Raw genomic sequence first — 24,906 nt, forward strand, 5'->3', positions numbered from 1 at the left:
TGCTCTACCCTGATCCAAAGGGCCAGAACCCATAGACTGCGTATTGCTCTGCCCTGCTTCACAGGGCCAGAGCCCCTAACCTGTTGTTCGTTGCCCCGCCTTACCTAAGGGCTTGGACTACAGACTCCATTCGCTCAGCCCCTGCGACCCGGGGCTGAGCCGCGGCGAAGGCCGTTACAGAAGGCATCTGGCTCGGAGATGGAAGAGAGACCAGTTGAGTCTGAGCTACCTGAAAGCACTGACAGAGAAACAGAGAAGGCTGGGTAAGAGCTGCCTGAGGAGGGAAAGGAGAGACCGGAGTGGGAGCGGGGAGAAGTAGGAGGAGAAGCAGCAGCAGCAACCAGCTGTGCAGAGAGCCACTGAGAAGAGTAAAGGGTTAATGACGAGGACTGACCAGAGCTGAGGAACCCTTGCCAAGTTAAAGGAAAGCTCGTGCAGAGGCCCTGATGAAGAAGGGGATGAAGCGGGTTAATGGTGAATCTCAGGAGAAGATTTAGGCAGGGAGGCCTGGCTGAGTGGGACACCTGACTTGGGGCTGTGGGGAATGTATCCCAGGAGAGAAGTGGGTCTTGTAACTCTCAATTTGATGGCCTGGAGAGTGAGAGCCTGAAACAGGTGCTCAAGACACTGGGACAGAATGATCAATGACTCTGGTGGGTGATCTGGAAAGGTCACATTTAAAAGGGATTGAAGAGCTGCTGTGTTATAATCTTGTTTTACTTTGGGGATTTGAAAGAAATTGTTTTTACTAAGAGGGATCTGTGGACTATGACACTTTATAAATAAAAGAGTTTGAATTTGCCATCAAGAGACAATATTCCTTTATATGGGTGAATTCCAAAGGGAAACTGAGGCAGCTATTTGTCATGCCCCAGCCTGCTTCAAGAGGGTGCTCAAGGAAGGCTCCACCTTGTAACATATAGGTTATAGTTAAAATATCTTCCTTGTTTATATGAAACAACATTTTGTGAACAGCATTCTGACACCTGCTTATTAGATGTAACTCAGGGCATGTATGTGTAAGTTCGTGCAATTTTTCACTTGGCCCAAAGTAATTTATTTCAAGATTTCTCATTAAAAAACAAATTTCAGACACACTGGAATATTTTAATGTTGTGTTTTCCTCAATGTGAACCTTCTGCCTGTAAAAGCAACCCATCACCACAAAGTGGTGCTCCATAAGCAGCCACACCTTTACTATGACATACTAATTTTTCTCACAGGACCCAAAATTCAGTGCATAGGATGGACCTGATGAAGAAGGGGATGAAGTGGGTTAAAGGTGAATCTCAGGAGAAGATTTAGGCAGGGAGGCCTCGCTGAGTGGGACACCTGACTTGGGGCTGTGGGGAATGTATCACAGGAGAGAAGCAGGTCTTGTAACTCTCAATTTGATGGCCTGGAGAGTGAGACCCTGAAACAGGTGCTCAAGACACTGGGACAGAATGGAATAAATCCAGGTTGTGTTGTTAAGGAAGCTGTTATCTGTAGAGCCACTGCCTTTTTTGTTGCAGAAACTGGAGTGTAGTGAAGGAGGGAGGGGAATTTAGGAAGAGAAAGGATGGTCCCATGGGTGGGGCATTTGAATGCTGCCCTAAAGAACTGGATTCTATCCCTGATTCTGCCATAGAGTTCCTGTGTGATGCTAGTCAAGTTGCTTAAATTCAACATTTCACAGGTGGTCACTAATTTCGCATTTCTCGTTTTCCAGAAGACTAGAAGACTGACTTCAGACCCTGTGTCCTGTCTTGCACTGAGCACTCAAAGCTGCTACAGAAATCAATGGGAGCTGTGCTTTGAACATATAAAGTACTCTGGAAAATCATGTCATAGGATACCCAAAATTAGAGGATACTTTTGACTTTAATTTCTCTGTACCTCAGTTTCCCATCTGTAAAATGGGGATAATAATATCCGCCCATCTCACAGAGGTGTTGTGAAAATAAATTAACTAGTAGTTTTGAAGCATTCAGATACTATAGAGATGAGTGCTATAAAGAAGCTCATGAGAAAATTAATAATTCTGTCTTTAGAGCATGGTTCAGATAAGGCAGAGGTGGGCAAACTACAGCCCATGGGCCACATCTTGCTCAGCCTTGGGCTATACATGCTCAGGGCAGACAGAATCTCTAGGGACTGTAGGTCTTAAAATCTTAAGAAGTCTTTACTGACTATGTGCAAACTTCAATTTTCAAAGGCTTAGAACTCAGACAAATCTGAGATTTTCATAAGGATGCCAAAAGGCACACCCTGGACATAAACACTGTCCCCTGCAAAATTTCAAGCTGCAACTCCGAAGCATTAAGGGGTGCGAAAACATTTCAAATGAAAGGCCACCAAGATTTTAAACTTGGCCAAAACAATGTATTTTTCCTTAGCCTTGTTCTTGGAAACAGATGAACTATTTTGTTGAAACTTCCAAAAATATTACAGCTTCAGGCATTCACCAGGCATGGACAAGTTCAGTCAAAACAGTAAAAAATTAGCAGATTTATAATCAGTTGAAAAATAAGATCTCATAATGAGAAGAGTCTGGCAGCCCTAATAAGAGGTTGTGCTATCACACTTGCCGATAACATCTACTGGATACATTATTACTTTTGGTGAATATAGCACCCAGAGACTCTGCTCATGAATGAAGCCTTACTGTTAGACACTAAACAAACATAGAAAAACAACATCCCTGCCCTGAGAAAGCTTACAATGTAAGAGAAATGACATATGAAGGATGAGGAAGAGGGATAAGAAATGGTCTACAAGTTTCTTTGTACATAAAAACTGGAACAGGTTCAGAGAGGGGCTACTAGGATGATCAGAGGACTGGAGGGCCTATCTTATGCGAGGAGACTAGAAGAGCATAGCTTGTTTAGTCAAGCAAAAAGAAGGGTTAGAGAAGATAATATTGTTCTCTATAAATACATTAATGGGGTGAATACCAGGAAGGGTGAAGAGCTATTTAGACTAAAGGACAATACCGGCACAAGAACAAACGGATATAAATTGGTCTTGAATAGGGTGAGCAGGTGTCCGGTTTTCGAAAAAGGACCCTGCGACTCTGGTCAGTACCACCAACCGGGCCATTAAAATTCCAGCCAGTGATACTGTGGAGCTAAGGCAGACTAGTTCCCACTGTCCTAGCATGGCGCTGCATCCTGGAAGCGGCCAGCAGGTCTGGTTCCTAGGCGTGGGGGCCATGGCACTCTGTGCATGGCCTTCTCCCCGAGCACCAGGTCCGCACTCCTATTGGCTGGGAATCGTGGCCAATGGGATCTGGGGGGCTGGGGAGTATCTATGGGCGAGAGCAGTGTGCAAAGCCACCTGCCGTGCCTCTGCCTAGGAGCCGGACCTGCTGGCTGCTTCCAGGGCAGGGTGTGGAGTCAGGACAGGCAGAAAGGTTCCTTTAGCTCCCTCGCTGAACCGCTGACCAGGAGCCATGGAGTTAAGCCCATGCCCCAACCCTAAACTCCACCCCAAACCCAGAGTCCCCTCCTGCACCCCAAACCCCTCATCCCTGACCCCATTCCAGAGACCACACCCCCAGATGGAGCCCTCACCCTCCCACACCCCAACCCTCTGCCTCAACCCGCAGCCCCCTCCCACACCATGAACCCCTCATCCCCAGCCCCACCCCAGAGCCCACCCCTCCAGACAGACCCCTCACCCTGTCCTGCACTCCAGCCCTCTCCCCCACCTCTGGAGCCCCCTTCTGCACTCCAAACCCCTCATCTCCAATCCCAACCCCTCCTGCACTCCAGCCTCCTGCTCCCGCCCAATGAAAGTGAGTGAGGGTGGGTGAGAGTGAGCCACCAAGAGAGGGGAAATGTAGTGAGCAGGGGGGCAGGGCCTCAGAGAAGGAAAGGGGCTAGAGTGTTCAGGTTTGTGTGATTAGAAAGTTGGCAACCCTTATCTTGAACAAACTCAAGTCTGAAAGTAGAAGAAGGTTTCTAACCATCAAAAGGGTGACGTTCTGGAACAGGCTTTCAATAGGTGCTCTGGGGGCAAATAACTTAGTTTTAAGAGAGAGCTGGACACATTTATGAGTGTGACTGTACAATGGGGTTGTTTGAGATGGTAGGTGGCAGGGCTCAGCTGCCCTTGGGCTCACTTCCGGTTTCCATTTTATGTTCCTAAAAGCTCATGCTTCAAGGTGTCAGCTGTCCAGCTATAGCGGCAGGAAGGGATTCCCCCCGCCTCACTCCCCCAATGTTTTCTGTTTTTGTTTTGTTTCGTTTCTCTCTCTCTCTTCTGATCAATCAGAATGGTCACTGTCGGGGATGGGACATTGGGCAGGGTGGGCCAAGCAGGGCCGGTGCAAGGAAGTTTCGCGCCTTGGGCGAAACTTCCACCTTGCGCCCCCCTAGCCCTGCAGCAGCTCCTCGCCCTGAAGTGTGCCCCCCGCCCCCGCGGAAGCTCCACATCCCCTGGCCCGAGGAGCCCTGCGGTACCTCCCCACCCCACTCACCTCTGCTCCGCGTCCTCCCTGAGCACGCTGTCCTGCTCTAATTCTCCTCCCAGGCTTGCAGAGCCAAACAGCTGACTGGCGCGGCAAGCCTGGGAGGTGGGAGAAGTGAAGTAGCAACTGTGCAATGGAACCCCCGGGCTGCCAGTGGCATGCTGACCCAGGCATGGGTGACAAGTTTGTGGACATTTTGGTGGTGCCCAGAACCTGCCCCCCAAACTCCACCCCCACTTGCCTAAGGCTCTGGGAGGGGTTTGGACGGGGAGCTCTGGGGTGCAGGTCCTGAGCTGGGGATAAGGGGGCAGGAGGGGTGCAGGCTTTGGGATGGAGTTTGGGTGCTGGTTGCAGGCTCCATGCTGGGACAGGAGGTCGGTGTGCAGGAGGGGGTGAGGAGTGCAGGCTTTGGGATCGAGTTTGGGTGCAGGCTGGGGGTGGGGGTGTAGGAAAAGGTGAGGGGTGCAGGCTCTGGGAAGGAGTTTGGGGATGGGAAGGAGTATGTGGGAAAGGGGGGTGGTGCATGCTCTGGAAGGGAGTTTGGGGATAGGAGGGAGAGCAGGGGGATGAGGGTTGGGGCTGAGGATGAGGGATCATGATGCAGGATAGGGCTCAGGGCTAGGGCAGAGGGCTGGGGTGTGGGATGAGGGCTGTGGGGCTGAGGATGAGGGGTTCATGATGTGGGGGTGCTCAGGGCTGAGACAGAGGATTAGGGTGCAGGGAGATGGGGGTTGGGGCTGAGGATGAGGGGTTCATGCTGCAGGGGGGGCTCAGGGCTAGGGAAGAGCATTAAGGTGCAAGGAGATGAGGGTTGGGGCTGAGGATGAGAGGTTCATGATGCGGGGGGGCCGAGGGCTGGGGAAGAGGATCAGGGTGCAGAGGGATGAGGGTTGAGGCTGAGGATGAGGGGTTCATGCTGCAGGGGGGGCCGACGGCTGGGGAAGAGGATCAGGGTGCAGAGGGATGAGGATTGGGGTTGAGGATGAGGGATTCATGATGTGGGGGGGCTCAGGGCTGAGGCAGAGGATTAGGGTGTGGGGGGCTGAGGGGTTTGGGGTGTTGGAGAGACTCAGGGCGAGGGCGGAAGCACAGAGTAAGGGCAGCCTGCCCTGCCAGTAGGAGTTGGGGGGCACTAGGACCCTGGGACAGCAGACAGCAGTTCTGCCGGGAGCCGCTCTACTCCAGCAACAGAAGCAGGCAGGGGAGACACGCTGCGCTGCTTTCTGTGAGGCACGGAGGCGGTGGGGCGGGAGGGGGGAGACCTGCGGGGGGCCAGGGGAGAGACCCAGCTCCAAATATTGCTGGAGCAGGGCCCCCAGCCCTGAATATTGCTGGTGCTCGAGCACCGCAAACATATAGAACCTGCCCCCTATAAACCCTGGGCTGCTGGCTGCCGTGGCGGCGCACTGACCCAGGGGACACCCTGGGCTGCCCGCTGCCGATGCCGCTGGCAGCTCAGAGTCCCTCTCGATCCCAGCAGCAGCGGCCGTTCAACCACTTAAAAAAAAAATTGGGGGCGCTGCTTTTTGGCGCCCCCAAATCTTGGCACCCTAGGCAACCGCCTAGTCCGCCTAAATGGTTGCACCGGCCCTGGGGCCAAGGCTCTCAGCCTGCACCAAGCATTCTCTCTCTTAAGTACTTGTGTGGTTGGTTCTAGCTCACATGCACAGTGTCTAACTGATCACAATATGTGGCACTGGAAAGAAATTTCCCCCTGGCTCAGATTGGCTGTGACTTTGGGGTTTTTTCACCTTCCTTTGCAGCATGTGGGTGCTAGTCATTTGCCAGGATTATCTGGGAGTAGCACACTTAATCATTTCCCTGCCACTGCAGGGGCCTCAAATACTGGTGCACCTCAGTCCCTATTCTCTGCCTGTGGCACATAATAGTCTAGTCTTCTGTGGGCTGTAATACTTTAGTCTAATTTCAATTGCATTTACTGTGCTGGGTGGTGGTGGTGGGCTGTGATAAATAGGAAGTCATAAGAGATGATCTGGTGGTCCCTTCTGGCCTTAAACTTTAATGACTCTACATATACTTTTCTCTTGCAGGTTCTGACTCTTAGTGCAGCACTTCATACCATCCGGCCAGACTGCCTCTTCTCAATGTAAAATTTATAGGGGACAAAACTGAGCCTTAATTAGAAAGTGTGATCAAAAAGTCCCTGACATTCTTCCAGGGAAACCTGCAGAAAACCCAGCTCAGCTGGCAACCACACTGTGAATCTGTCTAGAGAGCAGGCAGGATAAAAGGGAAGGGAACTGAACTAACAAAACTCAAATTAAGGCTGTTTCAGAAACTCTAGGGTGCTGCCAACAATGCAGAGCACAAGCTGGACTTCAGGAGACCCAGCACTGGACAGATGCATTGGGAATCCTCACTAGCCCACTGTGGCATGAACATTTAGAAAACTGATTACATGGTCACTATTTGTATTACAGGTTCTATCCTAGAACTTTTTTTTCTTTCTTTCTGAATTATAAATAACTGGAAATGGTCCTTGACAATCTATAGTTTCAGTGATTGTATAAATACTAATTCCTTCAATAGTTTAACAGTATCTTCATGATGACTGACTAATTTTCAATAGATAAAAGCATACAGTTTAAAATGTAGCTTGTTAGGATTAGGAGTTTTTTTCAGCTCCCCTTCTGCTCAAAACCTGCAGATCCAGAATGTTTTACAAAATATTATTTAAAATCTATATTTACTAATTATGTTTGCCAGTTTGAAGGTAACATTCAGGATAATAGCTGAGCATGCAGGATTTAGAGTGAAGAAGAAAATGTAATTTATCCAGCACACTTCCAGATAGCATCAGAGAGTTCACTGTATTTCATACTCTAAAATATTTTTTGCAAAATAAAATCTCCCCTGAACAAGATGAGATTCAGTGACACTGCTCATGTAAGAGTAAAAAATACATTGAGAAAAGTGCTCTTGTATAGATTCATTTTAATAGAATTGACCGGCAGAACTCTATTTAGTGCTCTGGTTACCAATGCCTTATCAAGCATGTTATTTCCACATATCAGCTGAATACTGGTTCAGGTTTCGTTAATTCGTATACTTCATGTCAGTGTGTGCGGGGAGGGGAGGGGGGCGGATGGACTACTTTCCACTTATAACTACCACAATGATATTTTTTGTGGCATTGATTCATATGTAATATATTCATTCATTCTGGGCACAGCTTCATTCTGTATAATTCAACAGCAGGAATCTTACTTTTTAGTGCTTTTGATCAGCCAAAATGCAACATAAAAATATTGCTCCTGCATTCACCATTCTGAACTAATACAAATTTTACACCAACCATATTTTGCAAATGTACTTTTTAGAATAACCATTAAAAAGTGGACAATATTATAATTCATAAAACAAAATGAATGTACACCTATTCCAGGAAGCATTTCCTCTGTAAATTCACAAGCAACTTTATACTAATTTGTTCATATTTCTATATTGAACTGGATTTTGCCTATACATCACAAATATTTTGGACTCTAATTTTCAGCATATTCATCTTTTGGACAATTCCATACATATTTACAGCACTATATAGCAATTAATGAAAAATAACAACAAGAATTGATGCACTGCTATCAAAAATAGCAATGTTGAATAAAAGTCCATTTTTTTCTTTTTAATAGACATGTTTAGTGCTAAAAATCTTAATCTTAATTCAATTGTTTGTGATTAAAACAAAATTATGTGTATGCAATTTTTTTTAAAAAAATGAATATCAATCTAATGTAATTGGAGCATATTTTTTTCACAAGACTAGTTATCCCAACTAAATACAGAATCGCTAAAAAACAAGCAAGCAAAGATTTCATGACAGGGCTGGCTCTAGCAATTTCGCTGCCCCAAGCACGGCGGCACGCCGCGGGGGCGCTCTGCCGCTCGCCGGTCCCATGGCTCCGGTGAACCTCCCGCAGGCGTGCCACTGGAGCCGCGGGACCAGCAGACCCTCCGCAGGCACGCCTGCGGGAGCTCCACTGGAGCCACGTGCCAGCCTCCCAACAACCAGCAGAGCGCCCCCCGCGGCACGCCGCCCCAAGCACATGCTTGGCACGCTGTGGCCTGGAGCCGGTCCTATTTCATGACAACATAATTTTTATTTGCTCAATTAAAAAAAGTATCTCTTTGATACACAGGAAAATGGCCATTAAAAATGTATTCTGGTGATTTATATCCTATAAAAATTAGTGAGCTTTGCAAACCACAAAGAACAACAACAGTTAGCACTTTATAATTCTGAAATATCGAGTAAACATTAACCAAGGGCTAAAAACTACTGCTATTAAAGTCAATGGCAAATATTGCATAGTTTGTCTGTCACGTCTTAAGTCCTCCCAAATGAATGTATTAGAATTTATCCACAACATTAAAATAAAAGAGGAATTGAAGATTTTAAATGGAACATTCAGAACTTTCTCTTGAAAAGTATCTCTAATACAAGTCTAGCAGATGTATGCTTTTCCACAATGGTAGAGGTAACAGAAGGGCTGAAGAGAAATAAGTTAATGAAATAGATATAACATTTTAGCAAAGGCCCTAATCCAGCAAAAAACTGAGCAAGTGAAGAACTTTATGAATGTGAGGAACATGGTGGAATTCAATGGGACTACATGTGTGTGTAAAGTGACTTGTGTGCCATTCTTTGATGGATTGGGAACTAACAATATCACTTAATTTGATTAAATTATAATTTTCTTTCAGAGAAATTAATTACTTATCCCAAATCTAATCATGAGGCCAAGGCTGACAGTTTGAACTGAGAATATTTGTATATAGTAACACAGATACTTGTATCCATCCCAAATAAATTCTTTTTATAATTCTTATTTTTAAAGCAAACTCATCTGAAGTACAGAAAAAATGACTGTTTGTCATTGCTAGCACAGGAGCCGAGTGAGTGTTCTGTGCTGACATTAAGGTCCAGAAGTCTTATCACTTGGCCATGGAGTCTTATCACTAATGGGGCACTGAATGGTTTTTGCAGCTGACAATACTTAAATAAAGAGAATATATAAACATGTTATTTTCTTATTTTGTTCATTTGTTTGCCAGTACATACACACGGCAGGGTTTTCTAAAGCATTCAGGCCTCACCAAACTCTGCTCCCATTGGAATCATTGTCCCAGCCATACAAGAAGACAAGATAAGGTTCAAAGGATGTGGGCAAATTAGGATGCAACTTTATCAACTCATCTGGGAAATACCTGCCAATAAATTGTACAGGGCAGATCTGTTCTTTCCTTAATCCTTTCCACCTACTTGGGAATGGCTGCCATCAGCCACTCCTCTCCCCTCTCCCCCAAATAGCTTGGCTGCCTCCTCTCTGCTTTCAGATAGTTAATTATTCCCTCCCAAACATCAGTGAAAAATATATTCACTCCCCACTCGGATATGTGTTCCCTATCTTTCCTTTCCAAGGTGAGCATGGGCCAGTCCAACTCTGACTCAGGTGATGACCCCAAAGGAGAAGGAATGCTTAAAGGAGCGATGATCCTTTTTCTTCCCACTGGCCAAACAAAAAGCCCCTGCATTCAAGCCTGAGGGGAGTGCAATAGTAAAACTCCTGTTGACTGAGGAACAGAGTTAGGCCAATACTGTGTTTGAAAATCTCATACTTAACATATAAAATCTCTGAGAAGGAGGAAGCAGAGATGAAGAGAAGAGTATACATTCGACATAACGGACAAAGAAATATTACAGCACACTTGATATAATATTGTGGGAGGGATCTAGAACTAAAGTCCTTAGATGTGAAGAGACTGTAGAATCTTGCTCAGTAATGTCTCTCCATATATAATAAGCCCCAAAGAGATACTTTTTTTGCATAGTTTGACGCTTACAAAGGGCTAGAATACAAAGTACATGTATTTTTGACTTTTAATGCATCCTTTTGAATTTTTCATATGTTAACATTTCTATTTTTCATATAATGCATTTTGAATAAGTCTGACTCCTTGCTAATCATTGATGTGACATAATATTTTAAAAAATATATTAAAAAGGATAATGATGGAAAGGAAACACATGGTATTAATAAACATACATTAAGGGTATAATTAATAAATACACCTTTCTTTCTCCATTCCACAGATGCAACCCACTTAAATCAGGTGGGTGCCCTAACCACACAACTAGAGTCATTTCCTGACCCCTCTCCCCACATCTCCATTTCATTATTTATCCACAGTGGAACAGCCTCAATAAGAGAGTTCCATATCAGATTATCCTAGAGCGCAGTGGTTAGAGTGCTCTCCTGAATGGTGGGAGACCCTTCTTTGAATCTTTCCTCCTGCTCTGCTAAAGGGGATGGGAATTGAACTTGGGTCTCCCACACCCCAAGCAAGCGTTCTAACCACTGGCCTAAATGTTGTTCAGTGCTGTAGGGTGGGGACTTAGACCTGCAATGGCACAAGGTTTGACCTTGGCCCACAAAGGCCACAAGGTCTCACCTTATCACATTAGCCCAAGGCCCATCCCCAAATCATAGGTCTTTTACATCTGGGAAATGTTCTTTTTCTTCTTTTAACTGCACTGGAAACTGGCTACAAGTTGCAACAAATAAACACCACCATGCTATGGCCACTGAGCATGTTCCTACTTAACCCACTGTGTCTTGAAAGCGCTAGGAGGAAGGCAAAAAACTCACTGATCCTCTGTCAGTTAGCCCACGGGAGAAAAAATTCCTTTCTGACCTCCTAAACAGGTAGCCAGACCCTAGGCATCTGTCAGGCTGGGTTCCCATTCCTAGTTCAGGTGGGTAGGGTGGGCAGAGGCTCCACATGGCCCCCGCACTGAGCTAAACCCTAGGAGCTGGGAAATGATGGCCACTTTGCACCCCTTTCTCCCAGCTGACCAATGGGTGCCAGAGACTCCCAGGGGAGGAGCTACTATTGTCCCTTGGCAAATGCCTGCCATCCTTGCTACTGGAACTGTCCCCCTTTCACTACCAGCCCCATCAATTTCCCCCACCTGTTGATGTGGGTGGGTGGCATTTTGATTCAGATGTGGTTATTGGGCCCAAGTTTCTTGCCATACCAAGGATGTTTGCAATAGGGTCAGTGAAATCTGTCTATATGCAAGTATACAGTGCCATCACTTAAAAAATTTGGCAATCCATTAGTCTGAGTACCAGAGTGTCAGAGGAAGTGCAAAATATCTTTTCCAATGTCGTGGCCATGGCAACTCTGTTCAGGCTGATTAGATAGACTTAAAGAAATGCTTTATTAGAGGTTGTTCCACTTTGCATGAAATAATTAAATATTCATTGAAGGAGGGACTTGAACTCCAGTCTCCACTTTCTCTGTGAAGCAGATTCCCAGATGGTACAAATCAGTGTAATATCACTCTAGTCAATGGAACTGCATTGATTTAACCAGCCGAAGATCTGGCCTGTTTTAGACGTATCTGGATTGGATCACATCATGATCTTTTCAGCTATTTTATGAAGTGACATGTGAGACAGACGCACTATTATTTACCAGTCTTTATCCAGGAATAAGCAACAACAGAAAGGATTAAGGGTGAAATTGAGGCCTCATTGAAGTCAATGGGAGCTTCGCGTTGATTTCAATGGTACCAGGATTTCACCTCAGTTGCTGAATTGCCAGTCTAACAGGAGATGAAGTCAGACTATGTGGGCCTTTGTTCTGGTACAACCCAAAGACAGACTTGCCCTCACATGGTGCAGCAGCATTCCATATGATTGCAACAAATGGCAAACACATACATGTGGATTTACCAGGCTGGTATTTAGCTGATTCGCTATTATTTGGATTTTTGTAGACACGTAACTCTGACTAGTGTCTAAGAGAACGCAAGAAAACAGAGCTGAGAGTACATGCATAGGGCAAATGTCTGAAGACTCGCATTGGAAATATCAGTGTGAGATGCATCTGCTCATTAAATGGAACGATGCTTTTACTAAGATTCTGGGGGAAAAGGAAGCATAGATTTTAACAAAAAGTGGTTCTCAGCCACGCCACTTAGTTCTAATCTGTATTTTACCAGACTTCAAAGGTGCTTGGCTTAGGGTTCTTTTTCAGATGGAACATTCCTAGAAAATGTAATACAGAATGACAACCTTCTTTAGAGATTTTAAATCAGACAACAGAATTTTACATTATAGCAGGGATATAATTCGCTATGTATGCAATATGACTAACTTCTAGAATCCTATTGGTTTAATTCCTAGTCAATTCTACAGAACTCTCCCATAATATAATAAAAATAGTGCAGGCCAGAAGATTCAGATCTCGATCCAAACATTTCCAAAGTTCAGAGGTGTTTGGATTTATGGTTCTGATTTGGACCACCTAGGATTTAAATAATTTGCTAATACTCATAAAATTATATTCTGGTTTTATTAGCACTGTTACTGTCCTTCCACAACACATTAGTGTGTTGCATTGTGAATTATGTGTTAAATGTTAACTTGTGTTCTATTTTACATGAAAAGAATAAAATGTACATATGCACAGCTAAATTATATCACATTTAGATAATATTTTATCATTTAATATCCTTTTCAGATTGAGATATTCTAGTCCTGTTTACAGTATAAAGAGGTACATAATCTGAAGCTTATAATTTAGCACAGCATATTAATGGCTGAATTATTCAAAGTTTTTGCAAACATATTTACAGTTAATTCATAGGGTCCTCAAGATTTTGCTGCTGTTCTTTGCATTAGATTCAAAATGAATCAGGCTTCAATGATATGTCTAAAAATGACCAGGTAAATTGGAATTATAGTAAGCTTCCTGTATATAATGAAAACAATCTAAAATGTAATTATGTAATTAAACTGGTGCTTCTGGTAACAAACTGATAATTATCTTTTAATGACCCTATAAATCTAACCTAATCTAATTATTATTTACTATCTCATCTGAATTTATAGTAGGTTTTTGGTTTGCTTTTCAATGGAGAGTATGGAGTAAATTTTCAAAGTTGTTTATGATGCTCTTCCTGTTACTAAGAGGAGTTCCATGCATAATTCTGCTTCATGTAAAACTGCCTCAAATTTAAAGATAATGATAATATTTGGCAACTTTATAGCACATTTCGTCCAACTATACATACCTTGCATTTTAAAGATATTCATTAAACTTCACAATATATCGGTTAACCCTATTTTTATTCATTTTCTTGGTTGCTTTCTTCCCTACAAGGGTTGGAGTACAATTGATTCATAGATTATAAAACCAAAAGGGACCACTATGATAATCTAGTCATCTCTCCTGCATGACATGGTCCACAGGTCTTCCCTGAATTAATTTCTGTTTGAACTAGAGAATATTTTATAGAAAAATAATCCAATTTTGATTTAAAAATGGCAAGTGATAGAGAATCCACTAACCTTTGGTAAATAGTTCCAGTGGTTAATAACTCTCACTTTTAAAAATGTGTGCCTTAATTCTACTGTAAAATCTCTGGCTTCTACTTCCAGCCTTTGGATATTGTTGTATCTTTGTTGGCTAGATAAAGGAGCTCTCAATTATCGAATTTCTGTTTCTCATGTAGGTACTAAGGGCTAGTTTCACCAGGGGAACTTAGGTGACTAAAGGGGCAGTTAGATACTTAAATCCTCAAATCTAATCTATAAGCACCACTGGCATTCACAAAACCACACTTAGCTACTGCCAAAAGTCCCTTGGTACCTAATTCTGCCAGTGGGCATGTGTAAAGCTGCCTAAATCCTGACACCACAAAGCTGCTCAGCACCTAAATCCCAGTGAGATTCACAAATTAAGCATTACCCTGTTAGTTCGCCTGTTGGGCTCGAGCCAATCTCTGTTCCTGGAACACACCTAATCCACACAAAAGAGGAGGAAGAAGATTGTTCTATACCCAGTATCCCAGTGGTTAGAGCACTCAGGTGAGATATGGGAGATTCAGGTTCAAATACTCACTCTGATTTGAATCAGGGACTTGAAGCCAGGCTCTTAAGTGTTCCGGGGTGGGGATCTCTCAACCCTTTTGAAGCTGTTCCATTTGGTATAAAATACATAGTCACTGGGCCAGAGAGAGAATGAGAATGCCTCATCATTGGCACACACACCTCGGAGACCAGGGATCCAGTCCCTGTTCCAATGAATATTAAAATATTTTATACAAAGTGGAGACCATAAGGTGTGTTGCTTCAGATCTGTGGTCTTTCCAGGCCCATGAGAAATGCCTAATGACCACAGATGGGAACATAATTTGAAGGGGGCAAGGAGATAGCATGGTATTGGCAAGGGACATGGTATCTCTAAGCCAGCCAAAAAGGACGATGGTTGATTGAATTGGTGCCACTCCTGGGCATTTAAATGATAAAGTTTTACTGGCACAATATTTGTGGAAAGCAAATTCCAAGTAGCATGTAAGAGTATTTATAGAGACTGAAGTTTAAATTTGTATGCACAAATATTGCCACCACAAATGCTTTCACACTCAGCCAGTAAGACATCAGACACAATATGTAATGTATGTAACCAGTCGTAACAACCCAATCCAGTTCAAACGCTGAATGTTAAAAATTGAATACCCCTGCAGAAAACTCTTTGCTGTTAATTCATAGACTAAAAACAGGTACAAAAATTCATTGAACAAACAACAGATAAATTCACACAAGGAAATAGAGATATGCAAACAAGTATTCATTCCATCAGAAGAAAGAGATATTAAATTCATCATATTTATATATTATTCATTATTAATTAGTTGCACACCTCTATTAATTATTTACATGGGTGAAGTGAAATACCACAAATTAAGTATACTATTGTTGAAAAAATTAGTTTGTTTTCATAATTTGCAATATATATATATCATTGATAGCACAGGAATTTTCTTTTTTTCATGTTGGAAAATCCTGGAACATGCTTTTTACAGTTGAGATATTTCCCCTCCCTCAACTTGAGACACTACACAAAAATACTGAGGGCAACAAATTAACTATCATTCTCAGGCTTACTAGGGAGGTTAATTCTTCTGATCTTCTGACTCATAGGATTCCGTGACAACTCCCAACCTGTTGAGTTATAGCATCAAAGAGAAAAAAAATGGTCTTGGAGCTTCTACCATCCATTTGGACACTATATCATCACTAATAAAAATACAGCAGACAACGGATAAAAATACGACAGTCTTAATGAAGCTTTCTACATGTACTCAGCTAAAGCCCAACATCGAATCTAATTTACAGTATGTAGTAACTTATACCAAATAACTGTTTTTGACCAAACAATATAAATGATTTATGAAATCAAGTTACACAACTGCATCAGTACTGCAGGGAGCAGTTTCATTTGCTTCATGACTTTTTGCTACAGCTCTCACTGGATATAATATTTATATGGTATTTTTAAGAATCTACTTTATTATATTATTGTAAAAATACAGAACAAGTATTTGTTGATATAGCCGAGATATTTTTTGGAGGAAGCCAGCCTGGGAGAATGGGTCTGCTTAAAACAGAATGTTTGGATTCCTATATTTCATCTTGCATACAAACAAAATATCTCTGAAGTTCTGAAAAATTCATTTCTCATTCTTACTCCTCCATCATTTCTCAAACAACATGCATATACACTTACTGGGGCTCGCAGAATTTCCTACACAACTAGAAGCAGGAAGTAAATGTCTTAGATTTGATATTTAACCCTACTTTTTTTTGTTTGTAATTGTTTTAACTCCAAGCGTCTAGACAACTGAGAGAGAGAATATTTTTTCTTCCTAGTCCTTACACTGACTGCAAGGATTCTCATGTACATGCTAATAGAAGGCTTTTGCCCAGACATTCTTTCAAAGTATCCTTTCTGTAAGATAACTCCCTCACTGTGAAACCCCAACATTCACGGGCTTCTGAACTTTTTTTTATCCTTCTGTTAGCATCAAACAGCAAGTACAAACCACAATCCTAACCACTTCCAATTCAAGGGCAATCTCCTTTTGGTTGAATTGTCCTTGCCACTGTCTCACAAATTAGTGGTTTCCATCCATTCACTGAGATACACTCCCATATTCCCCTATATCATGGACATATCTTCCTCTGTTTTGTCTTGATGTTACTAGATACAGAAATGAAAGATGCAATTCTGTCATGATATTCAAAGACTTCTATGCAGGTTACAAAACCTGGGGGAATAGCTCAGTGGTTTGAGCATTAGACCCAGAGTTGTGAGTTCAATCCTTGAGGGGGTCACTTAGGCATCTGGGGCAAAAATCAGTACTTGATCTTACTAGTGAAGCCAAGAGGCTGGACTTGAGGACCTTTTTAAGGTCCCTTCCCATTCTATGAGATAGGTATATCTCCATATATTATTCTGCCATCCTATCCTACACTCAGCTGACAACCAGATAATTCACTTTGAACAAGGCGGAGAGAGGGGAAAAACATAAGAAAAGAGTACAGATAGAAAGAGTAGGGAGTGCTGGAATATCCATCCTGGAGGGTTAAGAAATAGTAAGAAGGTCTGGAAACAGCATCAAATCTAGATACAAAGCCAAATTTGAACATTTTGAATATTCCATAGATATGTGCTTAAGGGAAACTCATGAGGGTTCTGTGATGTTGCACTCTATATGATTTTACGAAAATATGCTAATGTAAGTGGAATATGCTTCATGCAAAAGGTCTCTTGTAAGGTATCATTACAAATCTTATAATCTATTGAGTGTGATCATCCTATTTGTATAAATGTACCACTCTTGTATCTGAAACTAGAAATATGAAATATAACTCTGAGGGCCTATTGTAATTATGCAAAGTGGGGGCCACTAATTGTGGTTTGGAATCTTGATGATTCCCAACAACCAGAACAATTGACTACAGATGGCTCTGTTTTACAGTACTTGCAAGTATTCCTGAAGTCTTACAGTGACGTGATCATGTCACCGGAACTGGAATCCATCTTTAACCTGGTGTCTTTCCACTGAGAAGGAGGAGGTTGGAACCCAAAGGGACAAAAGATTCCCGCCTTATGCAAAAGATATGTGAATGGGTGGAACAGAACAAAGAGGGGAGCCATTATGAAAATTCCTTTACCACCTGAGCTGGAACAAGGGCTGTGCGAGGGGAAAGGATTGTGCATATGGCAAGTTGATGTTTAGGAGCACTATGGAGGAATCAAGGCTGACAAAAATTGGGAAGGAGCTTTCAGGGGGCTTCAGTATCAGAGGTATAAAAACCTGTTAGAAAGTTGTAAAAAATGTTTATAAACTTGGAAAGGGAAGTATGTGTACAATCTAATGCTAAGATGTGTCCTGTAGTTGCCAACCTAAGATTTGCTGGCCACTGAAATATGCAGCCCTTCTTCATTTCCAGTGATATTAGTATGTAATACTAAATTTCAGACATCATTTTTGCTGCTGTTGACTGCGTTGGAGGAGAGGACCATCTCAGCTGAGAGCTTGCTAACACCTAATTTTACAGGTGTTTACTTTATATAGTAAAAGAGGGAACTCTGGAGACTGAAAGGCTTGTATATTTCTCATTGGTCCTGAGGAAATGCTGCATTCCCTGAACCAACTGGCATGAAATACTAGCTTAGGGAAAGTTTGTATGTATATGCAGAGCTGGGTGGAACTTAGGGATGGGTCCACATTGAATCTTGGGCCTTGCAGTGAGGGGCCAATTGAACTGCTTTGCTGGAGACTTCAGAGTGGCTTGAAGAATGAATGGGTGAAGGATCATCATTCTACTATGTTTGTCTAGCAGTTTGTTGAATTCAAAGGAGACACAATTACACATGAAGTCAATAATAGTCCCTTCACTTAGAGATCTTCAAAATTTTCCAGGACAACAGATTTTGAGACTCAAAAATAAGCATAGCAGAAATGTATCATTAAAAAAATAGCTACAGAGCCATTTGATTCTTCCTTGTTATTCTCCACTTGAGTTATATACTATCAGCTTTTCACACAGCTGATAAATAGGACAACTGTGTGGTAGTCAGAAAGATCTACAATTGCTTGAAGAATTTATGTGGGAAGAATACTTTATATAGTGAGCATATGTAGTCTCAACATCTCCCAGAATCCCAATGATTTTTCAAGCCTGCTCTCAAGACATTTTGTGGAACAAATCAATGTGCACAAATGCAAAAAATAAAAAATAAAATAAAATAAATGCATTAGTTTCATTCTGTTCTTAGTACTAGTGTTGGTACTATCCAGCTTTTTACTTTAAGTCACACCCATCTGTGAGGTCAACTATCGAGTTGATGCTGAATCCTCAATATAAAACAAAGCACTAATCTTCCTAAAGACAATTTCCCTTTGCTCTGATATAAGTCAGTCTTTTTTCCAAAAGCAGTGGACAAGTGAGGCTATCAGTATAATATATTTTCCCACATCAACATCCCTCTTCTAGCTGTCTAGGACATAATACAAATGCACAAGTTTTCTGGTTGATAATCTTATATATCTTTACACATACACTTACCTAAAATGACAGAAGAGATTGTTTGGAATGGAAACGGCAATCTACCATGTCTTCAGCATTACCACACAGAAATTGTGAGTACCAGCCAAAACTGAGCAAAGAGTTACTTACTAAAGCTATTAGTACAATTAAATATTTGGACACTTGCTAATATTATTGACTCAATAATAGCTATCGCATATATTTATAAGATACTCTCTCTCTTTATATATATTTTAATACACATCATTTAAAATATACTTTATTATAAGGAATAGGGTCCATGGTGGGTTAAGTGGCCCTTAGATGCTAGAACTAGGGGTTCTGTGGGTGCTGCTGTACCTCCTGGCTTGAAGTGGATTCCATTATATACAATTTGGGTCAAATGCTCTCAGCATCCTTGCTATAAAAATTGTTACATCACCCCTAAGGTGGGGTCTATTGGTTAGTGCCACCTAGTCCCTCACAGCGGGCAGGGTTTGCAGTCCTAGTCCTCCTTTAATCAAAGGTGTGGTGAGGTGTACAGGAGTTTTGGGTCACTCCTGTAGTATGGGGCAGTGGTAGAGGAACTTGGGTCTGCCTACTCCACTGGGCTCTGATCCAGGGCCCTAAGAGGGTCAATAGTATCTGGCCCCCGAAGGTGCCCTCCGAATTACCCTCCATGAGTCACTTCCTGCCACTGCTTTACTCTCTCAGCTTCTGGTAAAAGATAAGATGAAAAGAAAAGGAAAAGGAAACAAGGCATCAGCCCTGTGATGCATGACCAGAAAGAGTTAAGCATCCTGCATATGGGGAAATCATGTTTATGTTTTTGTGTATTTACATATATATTGGTAGAGGTCAACAATGTAATCAAACAGCCCCTCTCTATGCTGTATTCTGTTAATTCAGAGATCAAAAGGACATCTTAACGTTTAAATGAACCATAAATATAGGGTATCGCTGTGTTCATCTCTCTTTGAAATGTACAGTAAACCATCTGTGAAAGGTGGAAAAACAGACAATTGCATCTGTGTGAATAATTAGCTGCGATGCTTAGGAAATGGGTCCACTTCAAAGTCACTGAGTGCCTATTGCTCCCCAAAGGACTACAAGCTGCACAAGAAGGCCTAAAACTGTATAAAGATGTTTGAGTCACTATCCTTTTAATCTCAGATCTGCTTGAGGCTTCATGCAGAGGAAGCATAAGCATAAGGTCTGAGATTCCAGCCGGGCTGGACCACCCTGAATATAAACATTGGACTAGAACCTATGAACTATGAAAGAACTATTTGCATCTACAAAGCTTATCGTCTCTGCTATGAATCTGAATCTCAAGATTGACTCATGTCTGTATGTAAACTGATCTTTTAACCAAAGCTCTCCCTCTTTTCTTTTAAAATAAATTTTAGTTTACTTAATAAGAATTGGCTGTAAGTATGTATTTGGGTACGATCTGGAGTATTCATTAACCTGGGAGGTAATGTGTCCGATCCTTTGGGATTAATACAACTTTTTTATATGATGAATAAAATTTTCAGTAATCTTCATCATACTTGAGGTATCTGGGTGGAGGCCTGAGGCTAGGTTACTTTAAGGTTTCTGGGTAACCAGTGAGGTATTATAGAAGCTGTTTTGTGCTGGCTTGGCAAATCTGTTGGAATATCTACCAGCTTTGGGGATTGCCTGAGCCATTCTTTGCAGTTAATCCTAATTGAGTGACTTCAGTTGGTTCCCCCTGGGACTCCGGTCATAAGCCCCAACTGGGCTCAGCATATGACTCCAATTCTCTCAGGGAGACTGTTACCGAAATGTCGGGTTTCGCCTAGCTGAGAGCCAGTGACAGCCAAACAGGGATAAGGAAAGGTTGCTTTATTCTGCAGAAGAAAGGAGAGTTTTGTACTTTGGTACAAAAAAAACTTTATACAAAAATTAAGAATTTTTTAAACATACTTACTCACAGGCTTCGGTCGTGTTAGCTTTTGATTGATGGTTAGCAAACCTTGCATTTTTGCAATCTGCTCAGCCAAAACTGGCTTAGGACCAGCTTCAACTGCCTCAAGACCGATAAGGGAAGACAGTTTAAAAGTTCAGGCTACTGTGTCCGTGAGGTGTTTAATTTTTTTAATGGTTGCCAGCTATTATAAGGCTACTAGCTGTTAGGGGGTTGCTGCTGACTGTCACAGTCCCCCCTTCGGGCCTGATAATTTAAATTGTTAGGTCCATTACGCAATTTGCGATCAAGCTGGAGGGAGAGATATTGTGTATTTTTACGGACAGTAGAGTCCTTCGTAACAGCACTACATAAACATTTCTATGTGTTGCAACATTACCCAAACAACACATAGAAAGAAAAGAAAGAAAATAACTAAACTGGTGCTATTGTCAGAAGCCTTCAGGGTATCTCAGTCTCCTGCCTCTCTTCAGAGCTGGGATACTCCCTTTTCAACCCTTTATCCAGTTGGAGCATGCACTGCAGGGCCAGAGGGGCAGGACTACCTGGGCCCAGTTCTGTCTTTTAACCCCTTCTGACCCAGTATGTTTGCACAGCCCATCACTATATATTCATATTGTATATACAATTGTCAAGTTGTGGCATGAGTCCCCTCCAGTTATATCACATTAAAAGTTATCTGTCACTAAACTGCATGCCAGAGTGAACCCAAGAGGCAAAACAATGATGAAGTACAGATTTAAAAATCTAAAATAACTAGATTCAGAGATTCTTTGAGGAAAGCATCTTTTCCCAAGCAACCAGTTTGCCCATCTTAGAAGAGGAAACACCTCTGGATTTGTTGTTGTTTGTTTGTTTGTTTGCTTGTTTAAGCAATAGCTTTTATAGGACTGAATTCGTCTTTTGGACTTCAGGAGCCAGATCCTTAGCCCTTCAAAGTCCCCTTTTCCCAGCACCGTCTCCCACAGCATAGCGTATTTTCAGTGTGCTGGAAGTATGAAATAGTGTAATAATGGAGTCAGTGATGAGCTGCCAAAATATTAACAACAGGTTCCCTCCTCCTCACCTCACGAGGGGGTCGTGCCCCCCCCGGGGGTCGTGCCCCATCCAACCCCCCATGTTCCTTGACACCGCCCCCCAGGGACCTCTGACCCATCCGACCACCCCTTCCCTGTCACCTGGCGCCCTATCCAACCCCTCCTCTCATTCTTGATGGCCCCCTGGGACCCCTGCCCCATCCAACCACCCCTTCTTCCTGTCCCTAACTACTCCTCACCACTTCATCCAACCCCTGCTCCTTCCTACCTGCCCCCTGGGACCCTTGCCCTCGTTCAATCCCCCTGATCCCTGTCCTCTGACTGCCCCACCCCTATCCACTCCCCTACAACCGACCGAACACCCCCTCCCTGCTCCCTGCCTCCTTACCACAATGCCTGGGGCCGGGACCGGGTCCGCTCCGCCGGGACCATGACCGGCGCCGTGGGGCCCGACTCCCCGGGCCAGGCCGCTCGAGGTGCTTGGCCAAGACCAGGCTCGGGCGCTCGGCCAGGACCAGGGGGAGCCACTCAGGTGGAGCCGGACTGGGCCGCACACGCCGTCCTCCTCCAATCCGACTTACCTGCCTGCTGCTTGTTTCAGGCTTCCCACGAACATCTGATTCGCGGGAAGCAGGGGAGGGGGAGGAGAAGAAGGGCGGAGCATTCAGGGGAGAGTGGGAGGTGAGCTGGGGCTGGGGGCCGAGTGGACAGCTGCCTGAGCCTTTGTTAAATTTAAAAACTTTTTTAGAACCGGTTGTCCTGGAACAACCAGTTCTAAAAAGGCTTCTAAATTTAACAACCGGTTACTGCAAAACGGCTGGAGCTCACTACTGAATGGAGTGTACTGTGCTCTGGTACCACCATTAGGAAACCAGCATATATTATATTAGCCATGGTAATTTCCACCAGGTGCTGAACCAGTTCCCCAGCATTTCTGGGAATTTGGAATGGGGAAGAAGGAAAGCCATCTCTGTCCCTCCTCCATCATGTGCTCCCAGAGCTGGTCTAGTACATCTGGGAATACAGTTCTAGCTGATCGGCTTTAAATTTACTTATTGTACATAATGGTTATATCCTATTAGCAAGATTTTTGAGTCCAGAGAGTATTTGAATTAAATGAATAGTATGAGACTAATTCTGCTTTCAGAACAGCAGTGTAACTCCCATTCAAGAGAAATGTATCTTTATATCTGAGAAAAGAATCAGGCTGAGATGGATTTTGTCATCCACGTAGTGGTGACAATCTGGGAGCTCCTACTTCTGAGGTTTAAAACTCCTCATTTAACCCAGCAGTGTTTACTCATAACATTTTACACTGGCATAACTCATTTGATGTCAACAGAGTCACTTCCAAAGCACACACACATGTGCGTATTACGAGAGCAGAATCTAGCTAGTTGCTCTCTTTCTAAATTAAAAGATTTGGCATAAAAAGAGGATGAACGTAGTGCTTCTGAACAGAAGTTTCATAACCAGTTTTTTTCAAAGAATATCCACAGGACAATGCATTGATTTTCCATTTATTATAATCAGGGTAACTTGATTATAACATTCTTGTTGGAACATCTGTTCCCTGAGCTGTCAAAACACATGCTAGTCAGACAACATGCTCATAGATAAATCAATGTTTACATGATTATTAGACTTGTTTCTGTATTCAGTGTATTCACTGTAAGATAATTACAAATATAAAATTTATATCCAAGTCCAAAACAACAATTCCAGCCCTCTTATCACTAATTTAAAAATTTGAATCAGTGTTTGGTTACAAACTAAATTGGAAAAAATTAGAACTGGTCCAAATCTACCAGCTGAAATGCAGAGGGGTTTTCTCTCCATGGAACCTCCACAGGTAAACTAATGCAATTGTGTACCTAGGTATACTGTACTTGTGCTGCCCCAGCCCTGCTTGGACTAGCTGCTAGGAGCCCGTAGCTGGGGCGCACCCAGCAGCACAGAGAAGATCAGATCTAACTCCACAAGCCTCCTCCAGCTGCAGGAGGCCTCTGGGGCTGCTGGGACTGGTCTGGTTTCCCTCCCCACCCAGAGCAGCTGTGCAGGGGAGGGACAGGACTTGCTGGAGCTAGGATCCTGCTTTGCTGGGGTACTCCTAGTAACAAGTGGACATCGGATTTCATGGGGAAGGGCTTATTTCATGGTTCATTATGTGTTTTTCACAGCTGTGAAATTGGTAGGGCCCTACTTATGCCCAAGAATAGAGCAGGAGTATTCCACTATGTCTGAGTTAGCAGCCAAAGAAAGAATAGGTTATTGCTGTAGACAACAATTATATGAATATGAAGAAACTTGGACCATATTTCTATATAAAAAAGTTGAGATGGTTTAAAGAATGCCAGACCTCCATTCCATTTAACCTCTCCTCTCCCTTTCCCCCTCGTCCTCCCCAGTCCTCTCCTTCCCTCCTCCGCCTATTCATGTATAATCTTCTATTTGATTACTGTTACCCCCACCCTAATATGTAGTATATCTGGTCTTGCTGCTTTGACAAGTTGCAAAATTGCATAGTCCCATAATTCTAGTGGAGATCCAGTGAAGTATGCAGTATTTGAAAAGTACAAAAGTTGCAAGTCATTTGCATTTCTGTACTTTTCGTTGCCTATTTCTTTCCGAAAATCAACTTTAAAAAAATCACAAAAACATTTAAAAATGTCTAAAATGTTCTATATGTTAACAATAAAATGGCTGCAGTAATTAAGTTATGTGTTACTTACCCCTGTTCTTTGAACGTCCAAGAAAATTGCTCTTTGAAATGATTTTTCCCATGCCGCCAACTCACTGCCAAGCTCTACGTTAAAATAATGACTCTTGCCATGTCCAACCATGACACTGAAACAATATGGCCTCTGGTCTTGAAGCTCATAGTCCTGATGAATACCTAAATACAAGTTTGCTTGTAGCCAGCAATCATCAGCAAGCCAGAGCTGAAAGACATTTTAGTAAGTGATATTTCAACCAGTACTAAACAAATAATTAAGGCAGCATTGTCTTATGTCTTCAGCAAGTGACTTTGAATCTGAATGTCTGTTCTCA

At 42.8% G+C, this 24,906-nt stretch overlaps 1 protein-coding gene across 1 annotated transcript in view; it reads right to left on the reverse strand.

The window, feature by feature from the left end:
* The window catches only part of SNTG2 (syntrophin gamma 2), a 534,493-nt gene that overhangs the window by 27,345 nt on the left and 482,242 nt on the right, over positions 1–24,906 (reverse strand). Inside the window, exon 14 of the mRNA XM_075063695.1 lies at positions 24,588–24,797. Within this exon, the coding sequence (XP_074919796.1) occupies positions 24,588–24,797 (210 nt within the window). The remainder of the gene's footprint in view (positions 1–24,587; positions 24,798–24,906) is intronic.

Source organism: Chelonoidis abingdonii, chromosome 3 (assembly GCF_003597395.2).
Source record: "Chelonoidis abingdonii isolate Lonesome George chromosome 3, CheloAbing_2.0, whole genome shotgun sequence".
Taxonomy (NCBI): Eukaryota; Metazoa; Chordata; order Testudines; family Testudinidae; genus Chelonoidis; species Chelonoidis abingdonii.